Source organism: Camelina sativa, chromosome 11 (assembly GCF_000633955.1).
Source record: "Camelina sativa cultivar DH55 chromosome 11, Cs, whole genome shotgun sequence".
NCBI lineage: Eukaryota > Viridiplantae > Streptophyta > Magnoliopsida > Brassicales > Brassicaceae > Camelina > Camelina sativa.
The window spans coordinates 31,967,366-31,983,551 of record NC_025695.1 but is presented as its reverse complement, the minus strand read 5'-3'; the positions used below and the strand labels follow the sequence as shown (position 1 = coordinate 31,983,551).

The 16,186-nt window shown below is 37.2% G+C and overlaps 3 protein-coding genes across 5 annotated transcripts in view; 2 read left to right on the top strand and 1 right to left on the bottom strand.

The window, feature by feature from the left end:
* The window catches only part of LOC104724906 (DNA-directed RNA polymerase III subunit 2), a gene marked incomplete in the record, with an annotated part of 17,770 nt that extends 10,306 nt beyond the window's left edge, over positions 1–7,464 (bottom strand). The window contains 27 exon segments of the mRNA XM_019233127.1: positions 31–170; positions 238–315; positions 550–594; positions 689–859; positions 953–1,033; positions 1,125–1,229; positions 1,652–1,732; positions 1,814–1,930; positions 2,107–2,223; positions 2,310–2,420; positions 2,508–2,618; positions 3,012–3,104; positions 3,208–3,267; positions 3,614–3,712; positions 3,783–3,833; positions 3,966–4,001; positions 4,382–4,441; positions 5,074–5,184; positions 5,271–5,376; positions 5,562–5,626; positions 5,924–5,976; positions 6,053–6,143; positions 6,223–6,298; positions 6,482–6,574; positions 6,771–6,892; positions 6,983–7,079; positions 7,190–7,464. Of these exon segments, the coding sequence (XP_019088672.1) occupies positions 31–170; positions 238–315; positions 550–594; positions 689–859; positions 953–1,033; positions 1,125–1,229; positions 1,652–1,732; positions 1,814–1,930; positions 2,107–2,223; positions 2,310–2,420; positions 2,508–2,618; positions 3,012–3,104; positions 3,208–3,267; positions 3,614–3,712; positions 3,783–3,833; positions 3,966–4,001; positions 4,382–4,441; positions 5,074–5,184; positions 5,271–5,376; positions 5,562–5,626; positions 5,924–5,976; positions 6,053–6,143; positions 6,223–6,298; positions 6,482–6,574; positions 6,771–6,892; positions 6,983–7,079; positions 7,190–7,215 (2,396 nt within the window).
* On the top strand, positions 8,295–12,333 carry LOC104724905 (ribonuclease 3-like protein 3). Of its 2 annotated transcripts, XM_010443474.2 has the most exons (8): positions 8,295–8,745; positions 8,888–9,040; positions 9,122–9,813; positions 10,006–10,154; positions 10,251–10,576; positions 10,657–10,827; positions 10,913–11,274; positions 11,564–12,333. In XM_010443474.2, exons 1-8 carry the CDS (start codon positions 8,413–8,415, stop codon positions 12,168–12,170), a joined length of 2,793 nt encoding a protein of 930 aa, XP_010441776.1. In that variant the 5' UTR covers positions 8,295–8,412; the 3' UTR covers positions 12,171–12,333. The 2 variants fall into 2 exon arrangements, with proteins under 2 accessions (XP_010441776.1, XP_010441775.1); XM_010443473.2 differs by having other exon boundaries at positions 10,006–10,576.
* LOC104724903 (ribonuclease 3-like protein 3) lies at positions 12,565–15,631 on the top strand. 2 transcript variants are annotated; one of them, XM_010443471.2, is made up of 6 exons: positions 12,565–13,039; positions 13,133–13,276; positions 13,359–13,477; positions 13,559–13,942; positions 14,188–14,922; positions 15,207–15,631. In XM_010443471.2, exons 1-6 carry the CDS (start codon positions 12,710–12,712, stop codon positions 15,544–15,546), a joined length of 2,052 nt encoding a protein of 683 aa, XP_010441773.1. In that variant the 5' UTR covers positions 12,565–12,709; the 3' UTR covers positions 15,547–15,631. The 2 variants fall into 2 exon arrangements, with proteins under 2 accessions (XP_010441773.1, XP_010441772.1); XM_010443470.2 differs by having other exon boundaries at positions 13,359–13,942.

The window sequence follows — 16,186 nt, the reverse complement described above, 5'->3', positions numbered from 1 at the left end:
CTTTGCCTCACAGAGAAATCCATTACATACTTTTTCATAACAATGCAGCGGCCAAAACCACGATCCAAGGAAGATTTGTTCATCACTATTGCATCCTCTATGTCGTATCCACTATAACTCATAACAGCAACTGTTGCGTTTTGACCTGCTCCAAGTTTATCGTATCCAACCTGTTAACAAGCATAATTTATTAGTTTCATATTATTAATACATTCCTACTAGAGCAAAGAAACGTACCAATTCAATTGTCCTTGTGGTCAACAGGGGTCTCTGAGGATACACCAATAGGTAAAGCAATGTGTCCATCCGGTTTAACTAAATACAAAGATTAAAAAAAACAAAATCAGTGTCTGACAGAGAGCAAGATATACAAAAACATGATGCAACGGAGAAGATACAGGCATTAATGTATTTAGACTTCATACAATCAACTTAATTAAGTAAAACGTAAGATAGCATGATAGGCAACAATTTATCTAATCACACAAAAAGTGGAAAGAAGCAAGGTTTGCTTCAGTGAAATGACATGGAAGGCATAAACGGACTTGCCTGGTTGTAAGCAATATTTCCCATAGCTTGTTTCCCCATAGCACACTGCACACAATGTAACAGGAATTAATGACTAATAACGAAATGCAAAACCAACAAAAATTGCAGCTCTTAAGTCAGATTGTCTAGAAACACAAACCTGATATGTATTTCTAGGTGACTGGTTATGGTGAGGGTAGGGGATAAGACCAGCAACAACACCTAAGATGGTGAAAGGTTCAATTTCAATGTGGGTTGTGTCTGCCCTTATCTTAGCAGCTTCTGCTCCTTCATCCAGTTCCGCAGTGGCTTCACTTTCATATAAAGCGATCTTAAAACAAGGAAAAAGAGCAGTTCATCATTCTAGGCTGCCTACGGTGCAATAAAATAGAATACATCTGGAAAATACGAGTCTGGGATGTACCAATGCATTATTTTCCTCATTGACATCAAGATACTCGATTAAACCGTCACGAATAAAGTCATCAAAAGTGCGAACTCCATCCTTCAAAAAAGTACAAATCAGTCAGCCAATGATTTTAAATTATACCACTATGACAACTATGCATGAATCTGGGAAAATATAACACATGTACCTGTAATTCCTTCATGTGGTGTTGTTTAACTCTTGATATTCCTTTATCGGCTATAACAAGTGGACGACACACCCGCCCACCATCAGAAGCAACGTAAACACAATGCTGATAAACATTTTCTCTTTGGAGTCAGTGTCAGTAAACATTTGTAAATTCGTCAGAAAAAAATATATATTGGCAGGAACTAAAAAAACAATAATTTCCTTCATCCTTTATCAGCAACCATCTACGAAGTTGTAGGTTTTATAATTCGCATCCTTAGCTATATTTCTAATCCAAAATACCAATAGGGAGGCTACTAAGACTACAAATTAATAAATGTAGCTTCCACAATCCCTTTTTAGCTCAGAAATCTTCTTCAATTCTAGCTATATCAATCCATATTACCAAATATAAAGCTTAAATAGTACATGGACAAAAACATAATCGAATAAATAAATTGGGTTTTGCTTGATGGACGAATGAACAAAAGCTATAAAGTGCACCACGCAAAACCTAGATACACAAAAAACTGATCGATGAAGTACCTGCTTTTCGTTTGTGAACACACTGACGAACTCGCCAATTTTTCCAGCTCTACGCAGCCTTCTAAGTGAATTGGCGAAGTACTGAAACAATAGAAACTCGTGAAGAGAGGTGTAAATATATGTATTGTGCTTGTTGGAGACCTGTATCTTTATATAAAGTACCTGTGGCCTTCTATGTTTGCCAAGTATTAGCCCATTCAATATGACCAAAAATGAGTCAGGAGTATGCAGCTCCTCTGCTGACAATACTTCCAGATCTGTAACACCCAATTTGTAGCACTGTTCCCAGAAAATTAATTCGAACACAAAGATTCAGCACTATATTGACAAGATTCTAGCAGAAGATAATGAGAAAGGGTAGTGTGGTTCCAGCGGTATCCTTCTCAAATCCATAGCAAAGACGATTAATGAGAAAAATAGACTGCATGTGCCAAAAAAAAAAAGCAAACCCATACCATAGCAACCAATGGCCCTTCCTCTTCATCCGTTGTGACATGAGTCATTAAAGCCAAGTTCTTGACAAGCCCACAAGCTTCGCCTTCTGGGGTATCACATGGGCAGAGCATGCCCCACTTGCACAGATGACAATACCAAAATCAGATGCAATGTAAAAACAATAGTTCTCTTATTAGCAGGCTGATAAAGAAAGTAGCATTACCTGGCTGGGTTGCAATGATCTAGGCCCACTTACTTTTCTGGACTTTTCAAATTGTGGCGAAATTTTCGTGATAAACCCCATGCTCCCAATAAAAGATAACCTTGTTAGGACCTATATGATTTTTTATTTTTTGAGAATGAAGTCGTATAGCAGGCTAACGACATATACACATATATATAGAGAGAGAGTGAGACTAACCTGTGTCATGCCTTTTCTATGCATTCTAAACCTTTTAATATCGAAGTTTCCAGTTGAAAGGGTTCTTTCTAGTCCAAGAGTAATATTGTACAATTTCTCTCCAGTAAGATACTACGAGAACATAACAAAAGAAAATTGAAGTTTTAATATCAGATATTTGACTCCAGTAACCATTTCTGAGAATCGAATCAATAAAATAATTTATTGTCACAATTCAAGTAGCAGTGGAATATCCAAAGGGAATGCAAGTTCATAAAGCAAGAGGTAATCGGCATAATAACACCTAGCTAATAATGAGCTTACTGCAAACAGAAATATATTTAGATTGTTTCAGGAAACATGGAGGAAACACAAAAAAACTCTTAGAAAATGAATCTTTGATGTTATTTTGATTGAAGATCATTTGCAACTCCAAATTATAGGTGTCTAAAGATACATGTTTTTCAGGTTAAGAAAATTGAATGCAGGACCTGCATCAGCAGGGAAAAATATCTCTACACATACCTGGGAGAAATCAAATCTGCTAGCCCGGGATGTTTTTGTAAGAATTGTATCTACCTTTTTAATGGCCTCAGTGGTCATCGTTTTGAACAAATCCTGTAGCAGGGAGAGGGAGGGAAATAATAGGTAAGGACTAGACAAAATCTTACAAAAAAAAGGACGAGAAAGTACTGTGCTTGGTGATATGTTCCAACGACACCTCAAAGAGGAGAGAAATTAGTTGTCCAGATAACTCCAATCGCTTGTTACCAACGTAATCCTACAAAAAGGCGCACATTTGAGAACTCACGTTACAAGCAATATGAACTTTCGGGTTACAATAACACTTGTCTACAGATCACCATTAGTTCATCTCAGATCACTGACTAACAAGTTAGCCATCATATTGAGTTAAATCTTTAAATATGAATGGCTCCTCTAAGAGACAGCCAAGAAAATTTGTAAGCCCTTTAAGCATGCCCTCCCTTTATTCAGTTGGCTGATCTTTAGTTAATCTAAGTATCTAACATGTCATACAAGCAATAATCCTAATAGAAAATAACCAGACTTCAAATATATTCCACAGGTACGAAAACACTATTCCAGATAGAAGGTCATCATATTACCTTGTCATCCATCGCATCTTTGTTTAACATTGCTTCAATCATTCGTCTCAACATCACGCCAACATAGAAACATTTTTGACGGAAATTGTTGTCACGCACCTTAAGGAGAAGAACTTAGCAGTAAGCAAACGGTACAATTTAAAAAACCAAAAGAAATTAAGATACTTACAGGTACGTGCGCAAGAAATACATCTCTGAGGATGTGTAGAGCTCTTCCGTCCTAGTAAATCATGTAAATATACAATGTGGAATTTTCAGTTAGCAAGAAAACTTTCATATTCAAATGTGCAGGGCCAAAAACATCTGTACAGAGTTGAACTAGAGAGTGTGATACTGGAATAAAGAATTAAACCTTTTCAGGTGGAGAGCCGTATGATGATTTTTTCGCCTACAGTAATAAACAGATAAAAAGTCAAAATCTATTGTTATTCTAACATAACCTGATAGTCTACTCTTCTGTTCAGCGTGTTTAGTCCTCAATGGAAAAACACGACAACAAGGAAATAAATTGACGACTTACTCCCGATACATCACAAAGTGAGGTGGAAGGAACTAATTTAATTAGTAATTATACCACCAGAAAGTGTATGACAGATTTCCTTTCAGTAGACTGAGGTATGAGCTAGGATGGTCTTTTTTAAACTATAAAGAGATCTTTTTAAAACAGGGCAGTAGAATTTTTAGATAATTTTTGAAGCAGACAATGTGTTCACTAGAATCATTGAACAGAAAACTAAATGACTCAGTAAGATAACTAAAACAATGCACCTTTGCCTCGAGATACTCCAGTGCTTGTTTTTGTGTATTCACACCGTCACTAACACACTCCTGAAATTAAATAAGCATTCAGAGAGATAAATATGATGCGTCAGAGATCAAGGCTCGTCAGAACCCACCGGATGAACGAAATGGCATGGAAGATTAAGAAATTCATCAACTTTTACATTCAACAAAAAGGACTAGCTAGGACATTGGTTTCGTATGGCAGTTTTTTTGTGAGCCACGGGTTAATGATATTCACACATCACCTATAACTTTCAATAGCTATAGCAAGAGGGAGTACGAGTATTTTCTGGATGTCAACGAAAAACCTTCCATTCTAAGAGCCATAGCAGTTGCTTCTATATCTTTATGCATCGCCAACCGACCATGGCGCTCACAAGTGCACCAGACTTGATCAATAGGCATAGTATCAGATTTAAGTATCATTATTTTGATTAAATTCCTAACTAAAATTATGAGAACAAAAACAATCAACCACGAGGATCACTGCTACGTAGTTTACTTTTGCCAATGAAAGAGATTCAAAAATTCATATGACGAACATTTATATCTATAAACTACAGCTGCTTCTAGGTTAAGAGTTATTATAAATTGAAAGGTTCACTCAAACACTAACATCATTACGAAATTACCATAAATTAGACACAAGATAAAAAGCAGGGGGCTATAATACTTGCCTCAATAGAAGGTAAGAGTGACGCGCTAAAACGGGGATCCCTTCCAACCATTTGTACAATCTCTTGATCGCTCTCCATTCCCATAGCTTTTAGGACAATTACAATTGGAATCTATAACAAAATCACATGCTCAGCCAATAGAACCCAATGCTGAAAGATCTACAATTATGTTGGTGGACATGATAATGTATCTACACCTTTTTTACAAATTGATGAAGAAATAAATATATCTTCTCCTTTTCCATCTGAATAACTGTTTTGCTTTTCGTCATTTCAGTGCTGCTTGTGACGGATGCATTTATGCTGCAAATAAGCAGTAAAAGAAAGAGAGTCAACAAATCGTAAAACTGATAAATGGATAGTGGGTGGGTAAACAATGGAAGAACACTGCTGAAGCATGATAGAATAATTTGGCTTGAAAATTAATGTATTTGAGGATGCTTGCCATCAATACTACAGGGGCTAAAATACTGTAAGAGATCACTTACTTCCCTTTTTTATCAGAATCAATAATAATTCTGTTCTTTGAAAGTTGTTCTTGTATCAACAACACCTGAAATGAACATCAAACACCAACAAGCAATGCATGGCTTCAGGTCACGTAAAAAGGAAAGGATCGCATGACAAATGGGATAACTATATTGACAGAAACAGCTAGAAACAGAAACACGTCAATTAGAACGAGAACAACATTGAACTGTGAAAAAACACACACAATCGAGTCCGAACCTAAGAGACGTAATGATACACAACATATATCCACAAAATCTAAGTGCAGACTACTAGGCAATCTATAGACTCCATATGATAGCTGCAAGAAGATTACATACATAAATATAAGAATTATCACCTTCTCAGTTCCTTTGATGACGAAGTATCCTCCAGGGTCAAGAGGGCACTCACCTAGAATCAAAATGAAATAAAATAAATATGATGAACACGAAGATGTAATATTGAAATAGGGGTACACAACACAAACCCAATCTTGCAAGTTCCTCTTCATCTTTTCCATGTAATACACAGCGGCAACTCCGCAACATTATAGGCATCCTTCCGATAATAAAGTTATCCTGAATAAAGAAACATCATATTCAGCCTGAGTTTGATTATAAGCATCATTATGTACAATAAATTTTCTTTCTCATTTACCTTCGTAGCTATTGTCTTCTTCACTCCATGACTTCCATAAACATATTCTATATTGACATATATTGGAGCAGCATACCTGATAATTAAAACAAGAAGTTATAATGCATTTATCACAGCAGCCAATAGAAAGAGAAAGTTATTGATGATGTAGACGGATGAGGAACAACAGAAACAGGTGGAAACCAAATTCCAACTGCACAACATATGCTCAAACATCAAACTACAAAAACACGATGAGTAGTAGTATAGAACACTTTACGTCACGTCTGCTAATCGGCACATGTGCGGAGTAAGTTGTTCCGCAATATTAAGATTTATAACTGAGGGTTCACCAACTCTGACGGACTTAAACCTGCATTAAAATTTAGCTACGAAAGGTTAGTTTTGAAAACAGGAGAACTCCAATAAATAGCACAATCTCTTTATATATGCATCTGTTGTAATGAGGAATTAGAAAAGGACTGCAAAACACCCACTATTCTACTTGAAACAAGACATCAATTGGGACTAGTCAGATACAAGAAGAAATTGAGATAACAAAGTTTGACCTTAGGTAGATTGATGGGTCAACTGTGGACGTAATAAGATTATTTGCCTGAACAATCTTTTTAATCCCGACATTGATAAAGTAATTGAAGGAATCCAGGTGTTGCTTCACAAGTCCTCTCACCTACAAAACAAGAACAATTACACAGTCAAGTATGTATGAATCACTTTTGCCACCAAGATTACATACATTCAAGTCGTGTTCTGTGTGTACCTTCAAGAACTCGGGAACGAGCTGAAACTTATCAGCTGTGGACTTGATAGGAGCTGAAAGCTTTTCCTTGTCGACGAACTGATCATCATTGGTCAAGCTGTTTCAATAGAAAAGAGTAACCTTATTAGATTATCTAACTAGTTTAATTAAAATCTATAATCATCGCCGAATCAACCCAAAAAAAAACTCCATGAAAGAAGAACATACTCTAGGTCTTCTTGATCGAGTCCCATCGCTAGTTAACTTGCAATTAAGCTGTCAGTTACGAGCACGGGAGAATCGTGCGATTCGAAGAAGAGATTTGAAGCTAGGATCGTACAGTCTCTTGGGAGGCAGATAGAGTTTCCGAAGTTCTCTCCGGAAGAAATTATCGGCTACGGAAAGCGATGGCGGAGTGTTGCTGATTTGACAGCCAAGGGTTTAGGGAAGAGGTTCAGAGCAGAGACGACGGCTTAAGAAAATACGACAGAGTAAAAAATATAAAACGGAATGATAGGGTTTTTATCGTAGATATAAATTTATCCCTTTTTGTGTTTGCGTTTGCGTTTCTAGGCCCGGACATTAAAGTCGGTTCGGTTCGATTGGTTTTTTTTTTTTTTACTTTTTTGTCACTGTGGTGAAAAAGATTAGGACGACGCCAAATTTCAAGTCGGTTCCATGAGAAGTAAATCGTTCTTTTATTTATTTTTTATTTTTTTCCAATTTTTAAAAATATTTTGTTGGGTATTTATGTGAAATTTGGTACATTTTGGTTAATTCAGTTTGTTTGGAATTTTGGTTAATACTTACTAGGACAAAAATTAGGTATATATTTTTGGTTAAAATAGACAAAGAAAATAAGACTGATCGGTATGATGCATCTGAACCAGGACTTGTCGATTTTAACTCAAAACCGAAATCAAACGAATTAGCCAAACTTGAGCTTGGTTTAGTCTAAACCCAAATATAAAAACCAAAGCAATTTGGTTGACAATGTATTTATCAATCATACCCAAACTTTGGTCTTTTTACTAGTTCTACCAAAAATGGAAGTCTTAAATTTATTGCTCTATACATAATTAAAGTTTGAAATATGTATAATCTCGTAACTAAACAAGTTTGAAATATGTAGAATATACATGAAGATGGTTAATGTCGGTTTACTGTTACCAATCGAATATTAACCACTACTAATTTGCTTTAGCCAAACAATGGGCTTGGTTCAGTTCGATCTAACTCAAACGCCAATGTACACGTTCCAAATTTCTTCTAATTAATGTCGCGTTAATCCTTCATGTAACCATGTCCTTCTAAATTGTTCCTGAAACTTTCGAAACGTTATCCAAACACCACTTTTAAAAAACTTTAATAACATTTTAGGACTGAACCTGCTTTTAGTGACGACCTAAAACTCTTCACCCCGACGGCGCCGCCTTCAGCTCTCGCCGGGGATGGATTCATCAGTAGAAGCTGTGGAGAAGATCTTGAACTACAGTTTCACGAACAAGAATCTTCTCAAGGAAGCGACAACGCAAACCTCTCCTGATTGCGTGGGCTCATCTCCTTTATTCAAGCGGCTTGAGTTCCTCGGCGATGCGGTTCTTGAGGTCGCCTTGTCGAATCACATTCACCTCACCTACCCTACTTCCACTTCCACATCCTGGGAGGTGCATAGCCTGCGACCTCCAAATGTTAGTAACGAGAAATTCGCTCGTGTCGCCCTCAATCACAACCTCTACCAACTCCTTAAACGTGACCTTCCTTTTCCTTCGTTAGATGAAGAGGTACTTAATCATCTCTTTCGTTATTGAATCGTCAGTTAAAAATGTGTTTTTTTGAATCATTAGAAACTTTTTTCTTAAAAGAGTTATTGAATGATTTGAAAACATGTTCTTATCAGTTAAGTGTGTCTATATATATACTTAGGTTAAAGAGTTCACAGAGGCTGTGAGCAAAGAAGATGGTCCTGTTCCGTATGGTGGAGTGGTGAAAGCACCAAAAATTCTTGCTGACATTGTAGAGTCAATAGCTGGAGCTCTTTATGTTGATGTGAATTTTGATTTGCAAAGATTTTGGGAGGTACAGTATGTGTCTACTTGATTTTCGTTGTTTCTATGTCTTATGTTATACGGATCTCAAGTTAAAAGGGAACTTTTGCAGATCTTCAGGGGTTTTTTGGAGCCAATATTTACACTTGATGATATAAAGGAGCAACCTGAAGAAACATATCTTGCGCTTTCTCGTTTGGGTGATAAACATGGCAAGCGAATAGACTTCAGGTATTACGAACAAGAAAGAAGAGGATTTATTGTTGAGGTATATCTTGATGATGAGTTTATAGCAGCTTCGAGGTTTGTTAAAGGTAAAGATCGAGCCAAGCTGCTCGCTGCTACGGAAGCGTTACAGAAGTTGTCAGAACGTATGCCCACTGAAAAGATCAATAGTGATGATAATCTAGACTTCGAAAATGAAGATGTGAAACGAAAGTTGTTTGAGATTTGCTCCTCTGAAAAGCTCCAGTTACAGACTCGATCATCTTCTTCGCCCACTGCCTCTGAGAACCCTTTAGCCAATGAAATGACACAAGCAGAAATGGTTATGGATGAGGATAGTCCACATGTTGAACATGAAGATTCGAAAGGGGAGTTTTTTGAGATTTGCTCTAGTAGAAAGCTTCAGATTCATACTGAATCATCTTTGTTGCCCACTGCCTCGGTGAACCCGTTAACCTATGAAATCACAACAAAACAAATGGTTGTTGATAAGGATAGTCTACATGTTGTACCCAAAGATGTGAAAGGGAAGTTGATTCATATCTGCGCCACCAATAAGTGGCCAGGGCCAGTTTTCAGGTATATCTTTTTCCTACTATTTCGTTTATTTATCATTGAATAGTCTAGAATCTTTGTAATCTCAAAGAACGATAATGAGTATAGAAATCGCATATGTGCTCTTAAAAACTATACTCGTAAGATGGCTCTTTTTTTTACGTTAAATGCCTGAATAAGCATGAAGTTGCCGTATTAATTTCTTTTTTGTTCCAGTGTGGATGAGGAACAACGGCCAGAAAATAAGCAGTATGTTTGCTCAGTTAAGATTGAGATCCCAGCTATAGAGAGTACCTTTCACATGAAGGGAGATGCAAAATTATCGAAAAAGGAGGCAGAAAGATCCTCAGCCTACCACATGATAGGTGCCTTGAAATCTTCTCTAATGAGTCTTGTCATGCGTAATCTGCGAATGCTGGAAAGTTTAGAATTGAAGAAGAGTTTATCTCTCTTTGGCTCAGAGATGGGTTCTGATTTAGTGGAAGCAGTGGAGAAGATCTTGAATTACGGTTTTGTGAACAAGAATCTTCTGAAAGAAGCGCTAACGCACGGTGATCATTCACCTTTGTTCAAACGGCTTACGTTCGTTGGCGAGCCCGCTCTTTCTCTCGCCTTCACGAATTACATGTACCTCATGTACCCTAAGCTCGAACTGAAGAATTTGTCTCTGTTGCAAGAAGCGAATACATGTAATTACAGATACGCTCGTGTGGCCGTAAAAAAAGGCATCTACCAATTCTTTATACAAGATGCTCTTTCGTCCAAAAAGGAAAAGTTAGAAAGAAAGGTAAATAAAAAAATGTCTTGTTAATTGAGAACACCTCTCTTTTTAATAATATACTCACCACTTTTGGTGTCATCTCTTAGATTAAAGAGATTAAAGAGTTCATAGAGTTGATGGGCAAAGAAGATGATTCTGATTCTGATCCAGATCCATACAGATTTGTGAAAGCCCCAAGATATCTCGCTAGTCTTGTAAATGTTGTAGCTGGAGCTGTTTATATTGATGTGGATTATAATGTACAAAGACTCTGGGAGGTCTGTTGTGCTTTCTCACTAGATTTTGTTTCTAATTCTGTGTTATATGATTCTGGATTTCTTAGGAAAGGAATGATATTTGCAGATCGTCAGGGGTCTTTTTGAGCCAATATATACACCGGATGATTTGAGGCGGCAAGCTCATCCACTTCTTACGCTTTTGTGTTTTGGTGAAAAACACGGCAAGCGAATCGAGTTCAGGTATGTTGAAAAGGGCGAGGCAATCAATGCTCAGGTATATATTGATGATGAATTTATTGCTCGTGGTGGGGACTCTCATAAGAATAGAGCTGATGCAAAGATGCAGGCTGCTAAGGCAGCGTTACAGAAGTTGTCAGAAACTATGCCCATTGAAATGGTTATGAAGTACATTGAATATGAAGATGCAAAAGAGAAGTTGATTGAGATTTGCAACAAGAGGAAATGGCCAAACCCGATTTACGACAGGTATATCTTATTTCTCATTTTGTCTTTTGCTTTTAACCACAAAGTTTTATTTTCGAAGTCAAATTGATTCCACCTTTGAGTAGTCTAGACTCTAGAGTCTTGTAATCTCAGGAAGCAGAATACATTCGCTCCATAGTTAAATTATCTTACAATCTAAGGGTAGTAAAAACGTGTATATCCTACATAAGATAAATGTGAGTTTGATAATTTTACTGTGTGTGCCTCAATAAGCACGAATGCGCCGTCTTAACTTGAAAACCATTTGGTTACTGTGTTCAAATCTTTTCAGTGTTGAGAGCTCTGAGGAGGGATATGTTTATTCAGCTAAGATTGAGACTCCAACTAAAGACGGTACCTTATGCATCGAGGGCAATAGAAAAAGACGGAGAAAGGTAGCAGAAAACTCATCAGCCTCCAACATGATAAGAGCCTTGGAATCTCCTCTAACGAGTCTTGTCATAAGTAAGATGAAAATGCAAAAAAAAATAGAGAAGGAGAAGAGGAAACTGGAAATGCAGGAAAGTTTAGATGAGAAATATCCGCAAATGAAGGAAATTTTAGATAAGAAGAAGAATCCGCAAATGCAGAAAAGTTTAGATGAGAAGAACAATCCGCAAATGCAGAAAAGTTTAGATGAGAAGAAGAGTCTGCAAACACGGGAAAAATTAGATGATAACAAGAATTCGCAAAGGCAGGTAAGTTTAGATGAAAACAAGAATTCGCAAACACAGGAAAGTGTAGATGAGAAGAAGAATCCGCAAATGCAAGAAAGTTTAGATGAGAAGAAGAATCCGCAGATGCAGGAAAGTTTAGATGAGAAGAAGAATCCGCAGATTCAGGAAAGTTTAGATGAGAACAAGACTCAGCCTTCAAAGAAGAGGAAGAGAAGACGATGAAAGAGTGGTTTAAGTTTTTGGTTTGTTTGTTTGAAACAATTCACAAAAGCTTATGACATCTCTCTTCTATAGTGTTCTATAGTGTAATAATTCCTCTATTCACACACTTTTGTCATCTGTGAATTTCACATTATATGCAATCCTTCATCTTTTTGTCTGCAAATCGATTTTGTTTATCGTAGCCGCAATTATCTCGGCGTGTTGGTCTTTTCCTGCGCCTTTGTCTCTGACATGAGCTCTTGTCCTTCTTCTCTTATACAAAGATAGTTTAGCATTTCTTCTGTTCCATATGTTGTGGTGTCTTCTTTCTGTAGATGGTTAGAGAAAAAGCACAATTGGGGAATTTGTATATTCTTCTTTCGCCATTGTACTTAGTTAACGTTACAAAGGCTAAGGGTTCTAAAATTCTCAAAAAGTAGAGCTAAGGGTTTAAATTCATGTTTTTAGTAAAAAGTCCAGGGTTTTATTTGACCGATTTGCCCCTCATACATATTTAGTGACCTAAAATTCTCTTCTTTCTCCGAAGCTTTTCGCCGGAGATGGATGATGCAGTGGAAGCAGTGGAGAAGATCTTGAACTACAGTTTCGTAAACAAGACTCTTCTCAAGGCAGCCTTACCTCAAACGTTCCCTGAAGGTTTTGCTGAAGAATCATCTATTCTATACAACCGGCTTGAGTTTCTCGGCGACTCCGTTCTCGAGGTCGCCTTCACTAATTACATCTACCACGCTTACCCTAATCTCAAACTCAATGAGTTACGTGACTTGCGAATTGCAAATGTAAGTAACGAGAAGCTCGCTCGTGCCGCCGTCAAACACAACCTCCACCGATACGCCATACACGAGAAATGTTCTACTACAGGTGAAAAGGTAAACAATCATCTGAAATCATATGTGCGAAGAGAGTGTTGAGATATTTGAATTGTTACTAATAAGTGGTTAATTTTTTTTTTTTTTTTGAAGTTTATAGAGGCAGTGAGCAGAGAAGGTGATCGTGTTCTGTATAGTGAATTGGTGAAAGCACCAAAAGAGTTTGCTAATCTTGTAGAGTCAATAGCTGGAGCTGTTTATATTGATGTGAATTATGATGTACAAAGACTTTGGGAGGTTTGTTTCTGTTGTGTTTGTTCTTCACTAGATTTGTGTTTCTAGTTCTATGTTTATTGTAAAGAGATGGAAATTTTTGCAGATCTTCAGGGGGCTTTTGGAGCCAATATATACACCGGATGATTTACGGCTGCAACTTAAACCATCATCTCTTGCACTCTTTCGTTTGGCTGATGAACACGGCAAGCGAATCGATTTCAGGTATTGGAAAGATGTCGGCAGAGACAAACATGTTGCTGAGGTATATCTTGATGATTTATTTATAGCTGCTGCGCGTGCTAGAAATATACATAGTGCGAAGCTGCTTGCTGCTGCGGGAGTGTTACAGAAGCTGTCAGATTGTCTTCCCATTGGCAACATTATTGATGAGGATAATCCCTTAACCGAGGAAATGACAGAAGAAGAAATAGTTTTTTATGAGGATAGTCCACATGTAGAACCTGAAAATGTGAAAGGGATGTCGTTTGAGATTTGCTCCACTGAAAATCTCCAATTACAGACTGAGTTATCTTCTTTTCCTTCCACCTTTGAGAACCCGTTAACCGATGAAATGGAAAAAGAGCAAATGGTTATTGATGAGGATAGTCCACATGATGAACCTGAGGATGTGAAAGGGAAGTTGTTTGAGATTTGTGCCAAGAATAAGTGGCCGATGCCAATTTTCAGGTATATCTTATTTCTACATTTTTATTTGATTTGGCAGGAAGTTTTATGATGTATTTTACTACTTACTGCTCTACAAAGACCATGAATGCCTCAATAATACGTGGTTAATCTCTTACAATCTTAAAATATATACTTGTAAGATCAATGTGACTGAGTTTGGCTGTTTTCTACTTTACGTGCCTCAGTTAGCACTAATGTGTTGTATTAACTTAAAGTGCTTTGTTACTGTGTTTAACTCTTTGCAGTTTTGAAGAAGAAAGAGGGCCAAAAAATGAGCAGAGATTTGTCTGTTCTGTGAAGATTGAGATCCCAACTATAGAAGGTTCCTTTCACATGAAAGGAGATGTAAAACCAACGAAAAAGCTAGCAGAAAATTCCTCAGCGAATCACATGATAAAAGCCTTGGAATCTTCTATGATGAGTCTAGTCATAGGTAATCTGCAAATGCCGAAAAGTCTAGATGAGAAGAAGAAGAATCTGCAAATGCAAGAAACTTTAGATGAACACAAGAATCTGCGTTCAAAGAAGAGGAGAACTACTTATGAAATGACGCCAAATAAAATGGTTACTGGTGAGGATAGTCTAGGTCTTGAACCTGAAGATGTGAAAGGGCAGTCGATTGAGATTTGCTCCACGGATAAGCTCCAAACACAGACTGGATCATCTTCTTTTCTAACCGCCTCTAAGAACCCCTTAAGCGATGAAATGACAGAAGAACAAATAGTTATGAATGAGGATAGTCCTCATGTTGAACCTGCGGATGTGAAAGGGAACTCGTTTGACATTTGCTCTGCTAAAAAGCTCCAGCCACTGACTGGATCATCTTCGTTGCCTACTGCTGCTGAGAACCCGTCAACCTCTGATATGACAACAAAACAAATGGTTGGTGATAAGGATAGTCTACATGTTGAACCCGAAGATGTGAAAGGGAAATTGTATGAGATTTGCGCAAAGAATAATTGGCCGAACCCGGTTTTCAGGTATACTTTTTTCCCAGCGTTTATCTTTGCTTTAGCAGGAATCTTTCTTTTCTAATTACTACTTACTGCTTAATAAGGGACCATTATCCAAACTCAAACTAATATCTTTGAGTAGTGTAGAGTCTTATAATCTCAAAGAAGGATTATGTGTTTGGTAATCCGTGGTTAAAATTCTTTCAATCTTGGGTAGAGAAATCACTGTTTTTTACTTTGTGTGCCTCAATTGGCGCAAGTATGCTGTATTAACCTTACAACATTTTTTTACTGTGTTTAACTCTTTCTAGTGTTGAAGAAGAAAGAGGGCCAGAAAATGAGCAGATTTTTGTCTGTTCAGTTAAGATTGAGATCCCAACTATAGAAGGTTCTTTTCACATGAAGGGAGATGTAAAACCAACGAAAAAGCTAGCAGAAAATTCATCAGCGGATCACATGATAAGAGCCTTGGAATCTTCTATGATGAATCTAGTTATAGGTAATCTGCAAATGCCGAAAAGTTTAGATGAGAAGAAGAAGAATTTGCAAATGCAAGAAAGTTTAGATGAAAACAAGAGTCTGCATTCAAAGAAGAGGAGAACTACTTATGAAATGACACCAAATAAAATGGTTACTTGTGAGGATAGTTAAAGATGTGAAAGGGAAGTCAACTGAGATTTGCTCCGCGGAGAAGCTCCAGACACAGACTGGATCATCTTCTTTTCAAACCACCTCTGAGAACCCCCTAAGCGATGATATGACAGACGAACAAATAGTTATTGATGAGGATAGTCCACATGTTGAACCTGAGGATGTGAAAGGGAATTCGTTTGAGATTTGCTCCACCGAAAAGATCCAGTTACAGACTGAATCATCTTCTTTGTCTGCCGCATCTGAGAACCCTTTAACCAATGAAATGAAACAAGAACAAATGGTTACTGATAAGGATAGTTCACATGTTGAACCTGACAACGCAAAAGGGAAGTTGTTTGAGATTTGTGACAAGAAAAAGTGGCCGAGGCCGACTTTCAGGTATATCTTATTCCTACATTTTTCTTTGATTAAGCAGGAAATTTTATTTTCTATGTACTACTTACTGCTCAACAAGGACCATGATCCAGAGTCATATTAATATCTTCGAGTAGTCTAGAGTCTTATAATCTCAAAGAAAGAGAGTTCCTTTGCTAATCCACAGTGAAACGTGTACCATCTAGGGTAGAGAAATTACATGTATGCTATAAAAAAAAATTATACATCGATAATCAATGTGAGTTTGGCTTTTTTTTTTACT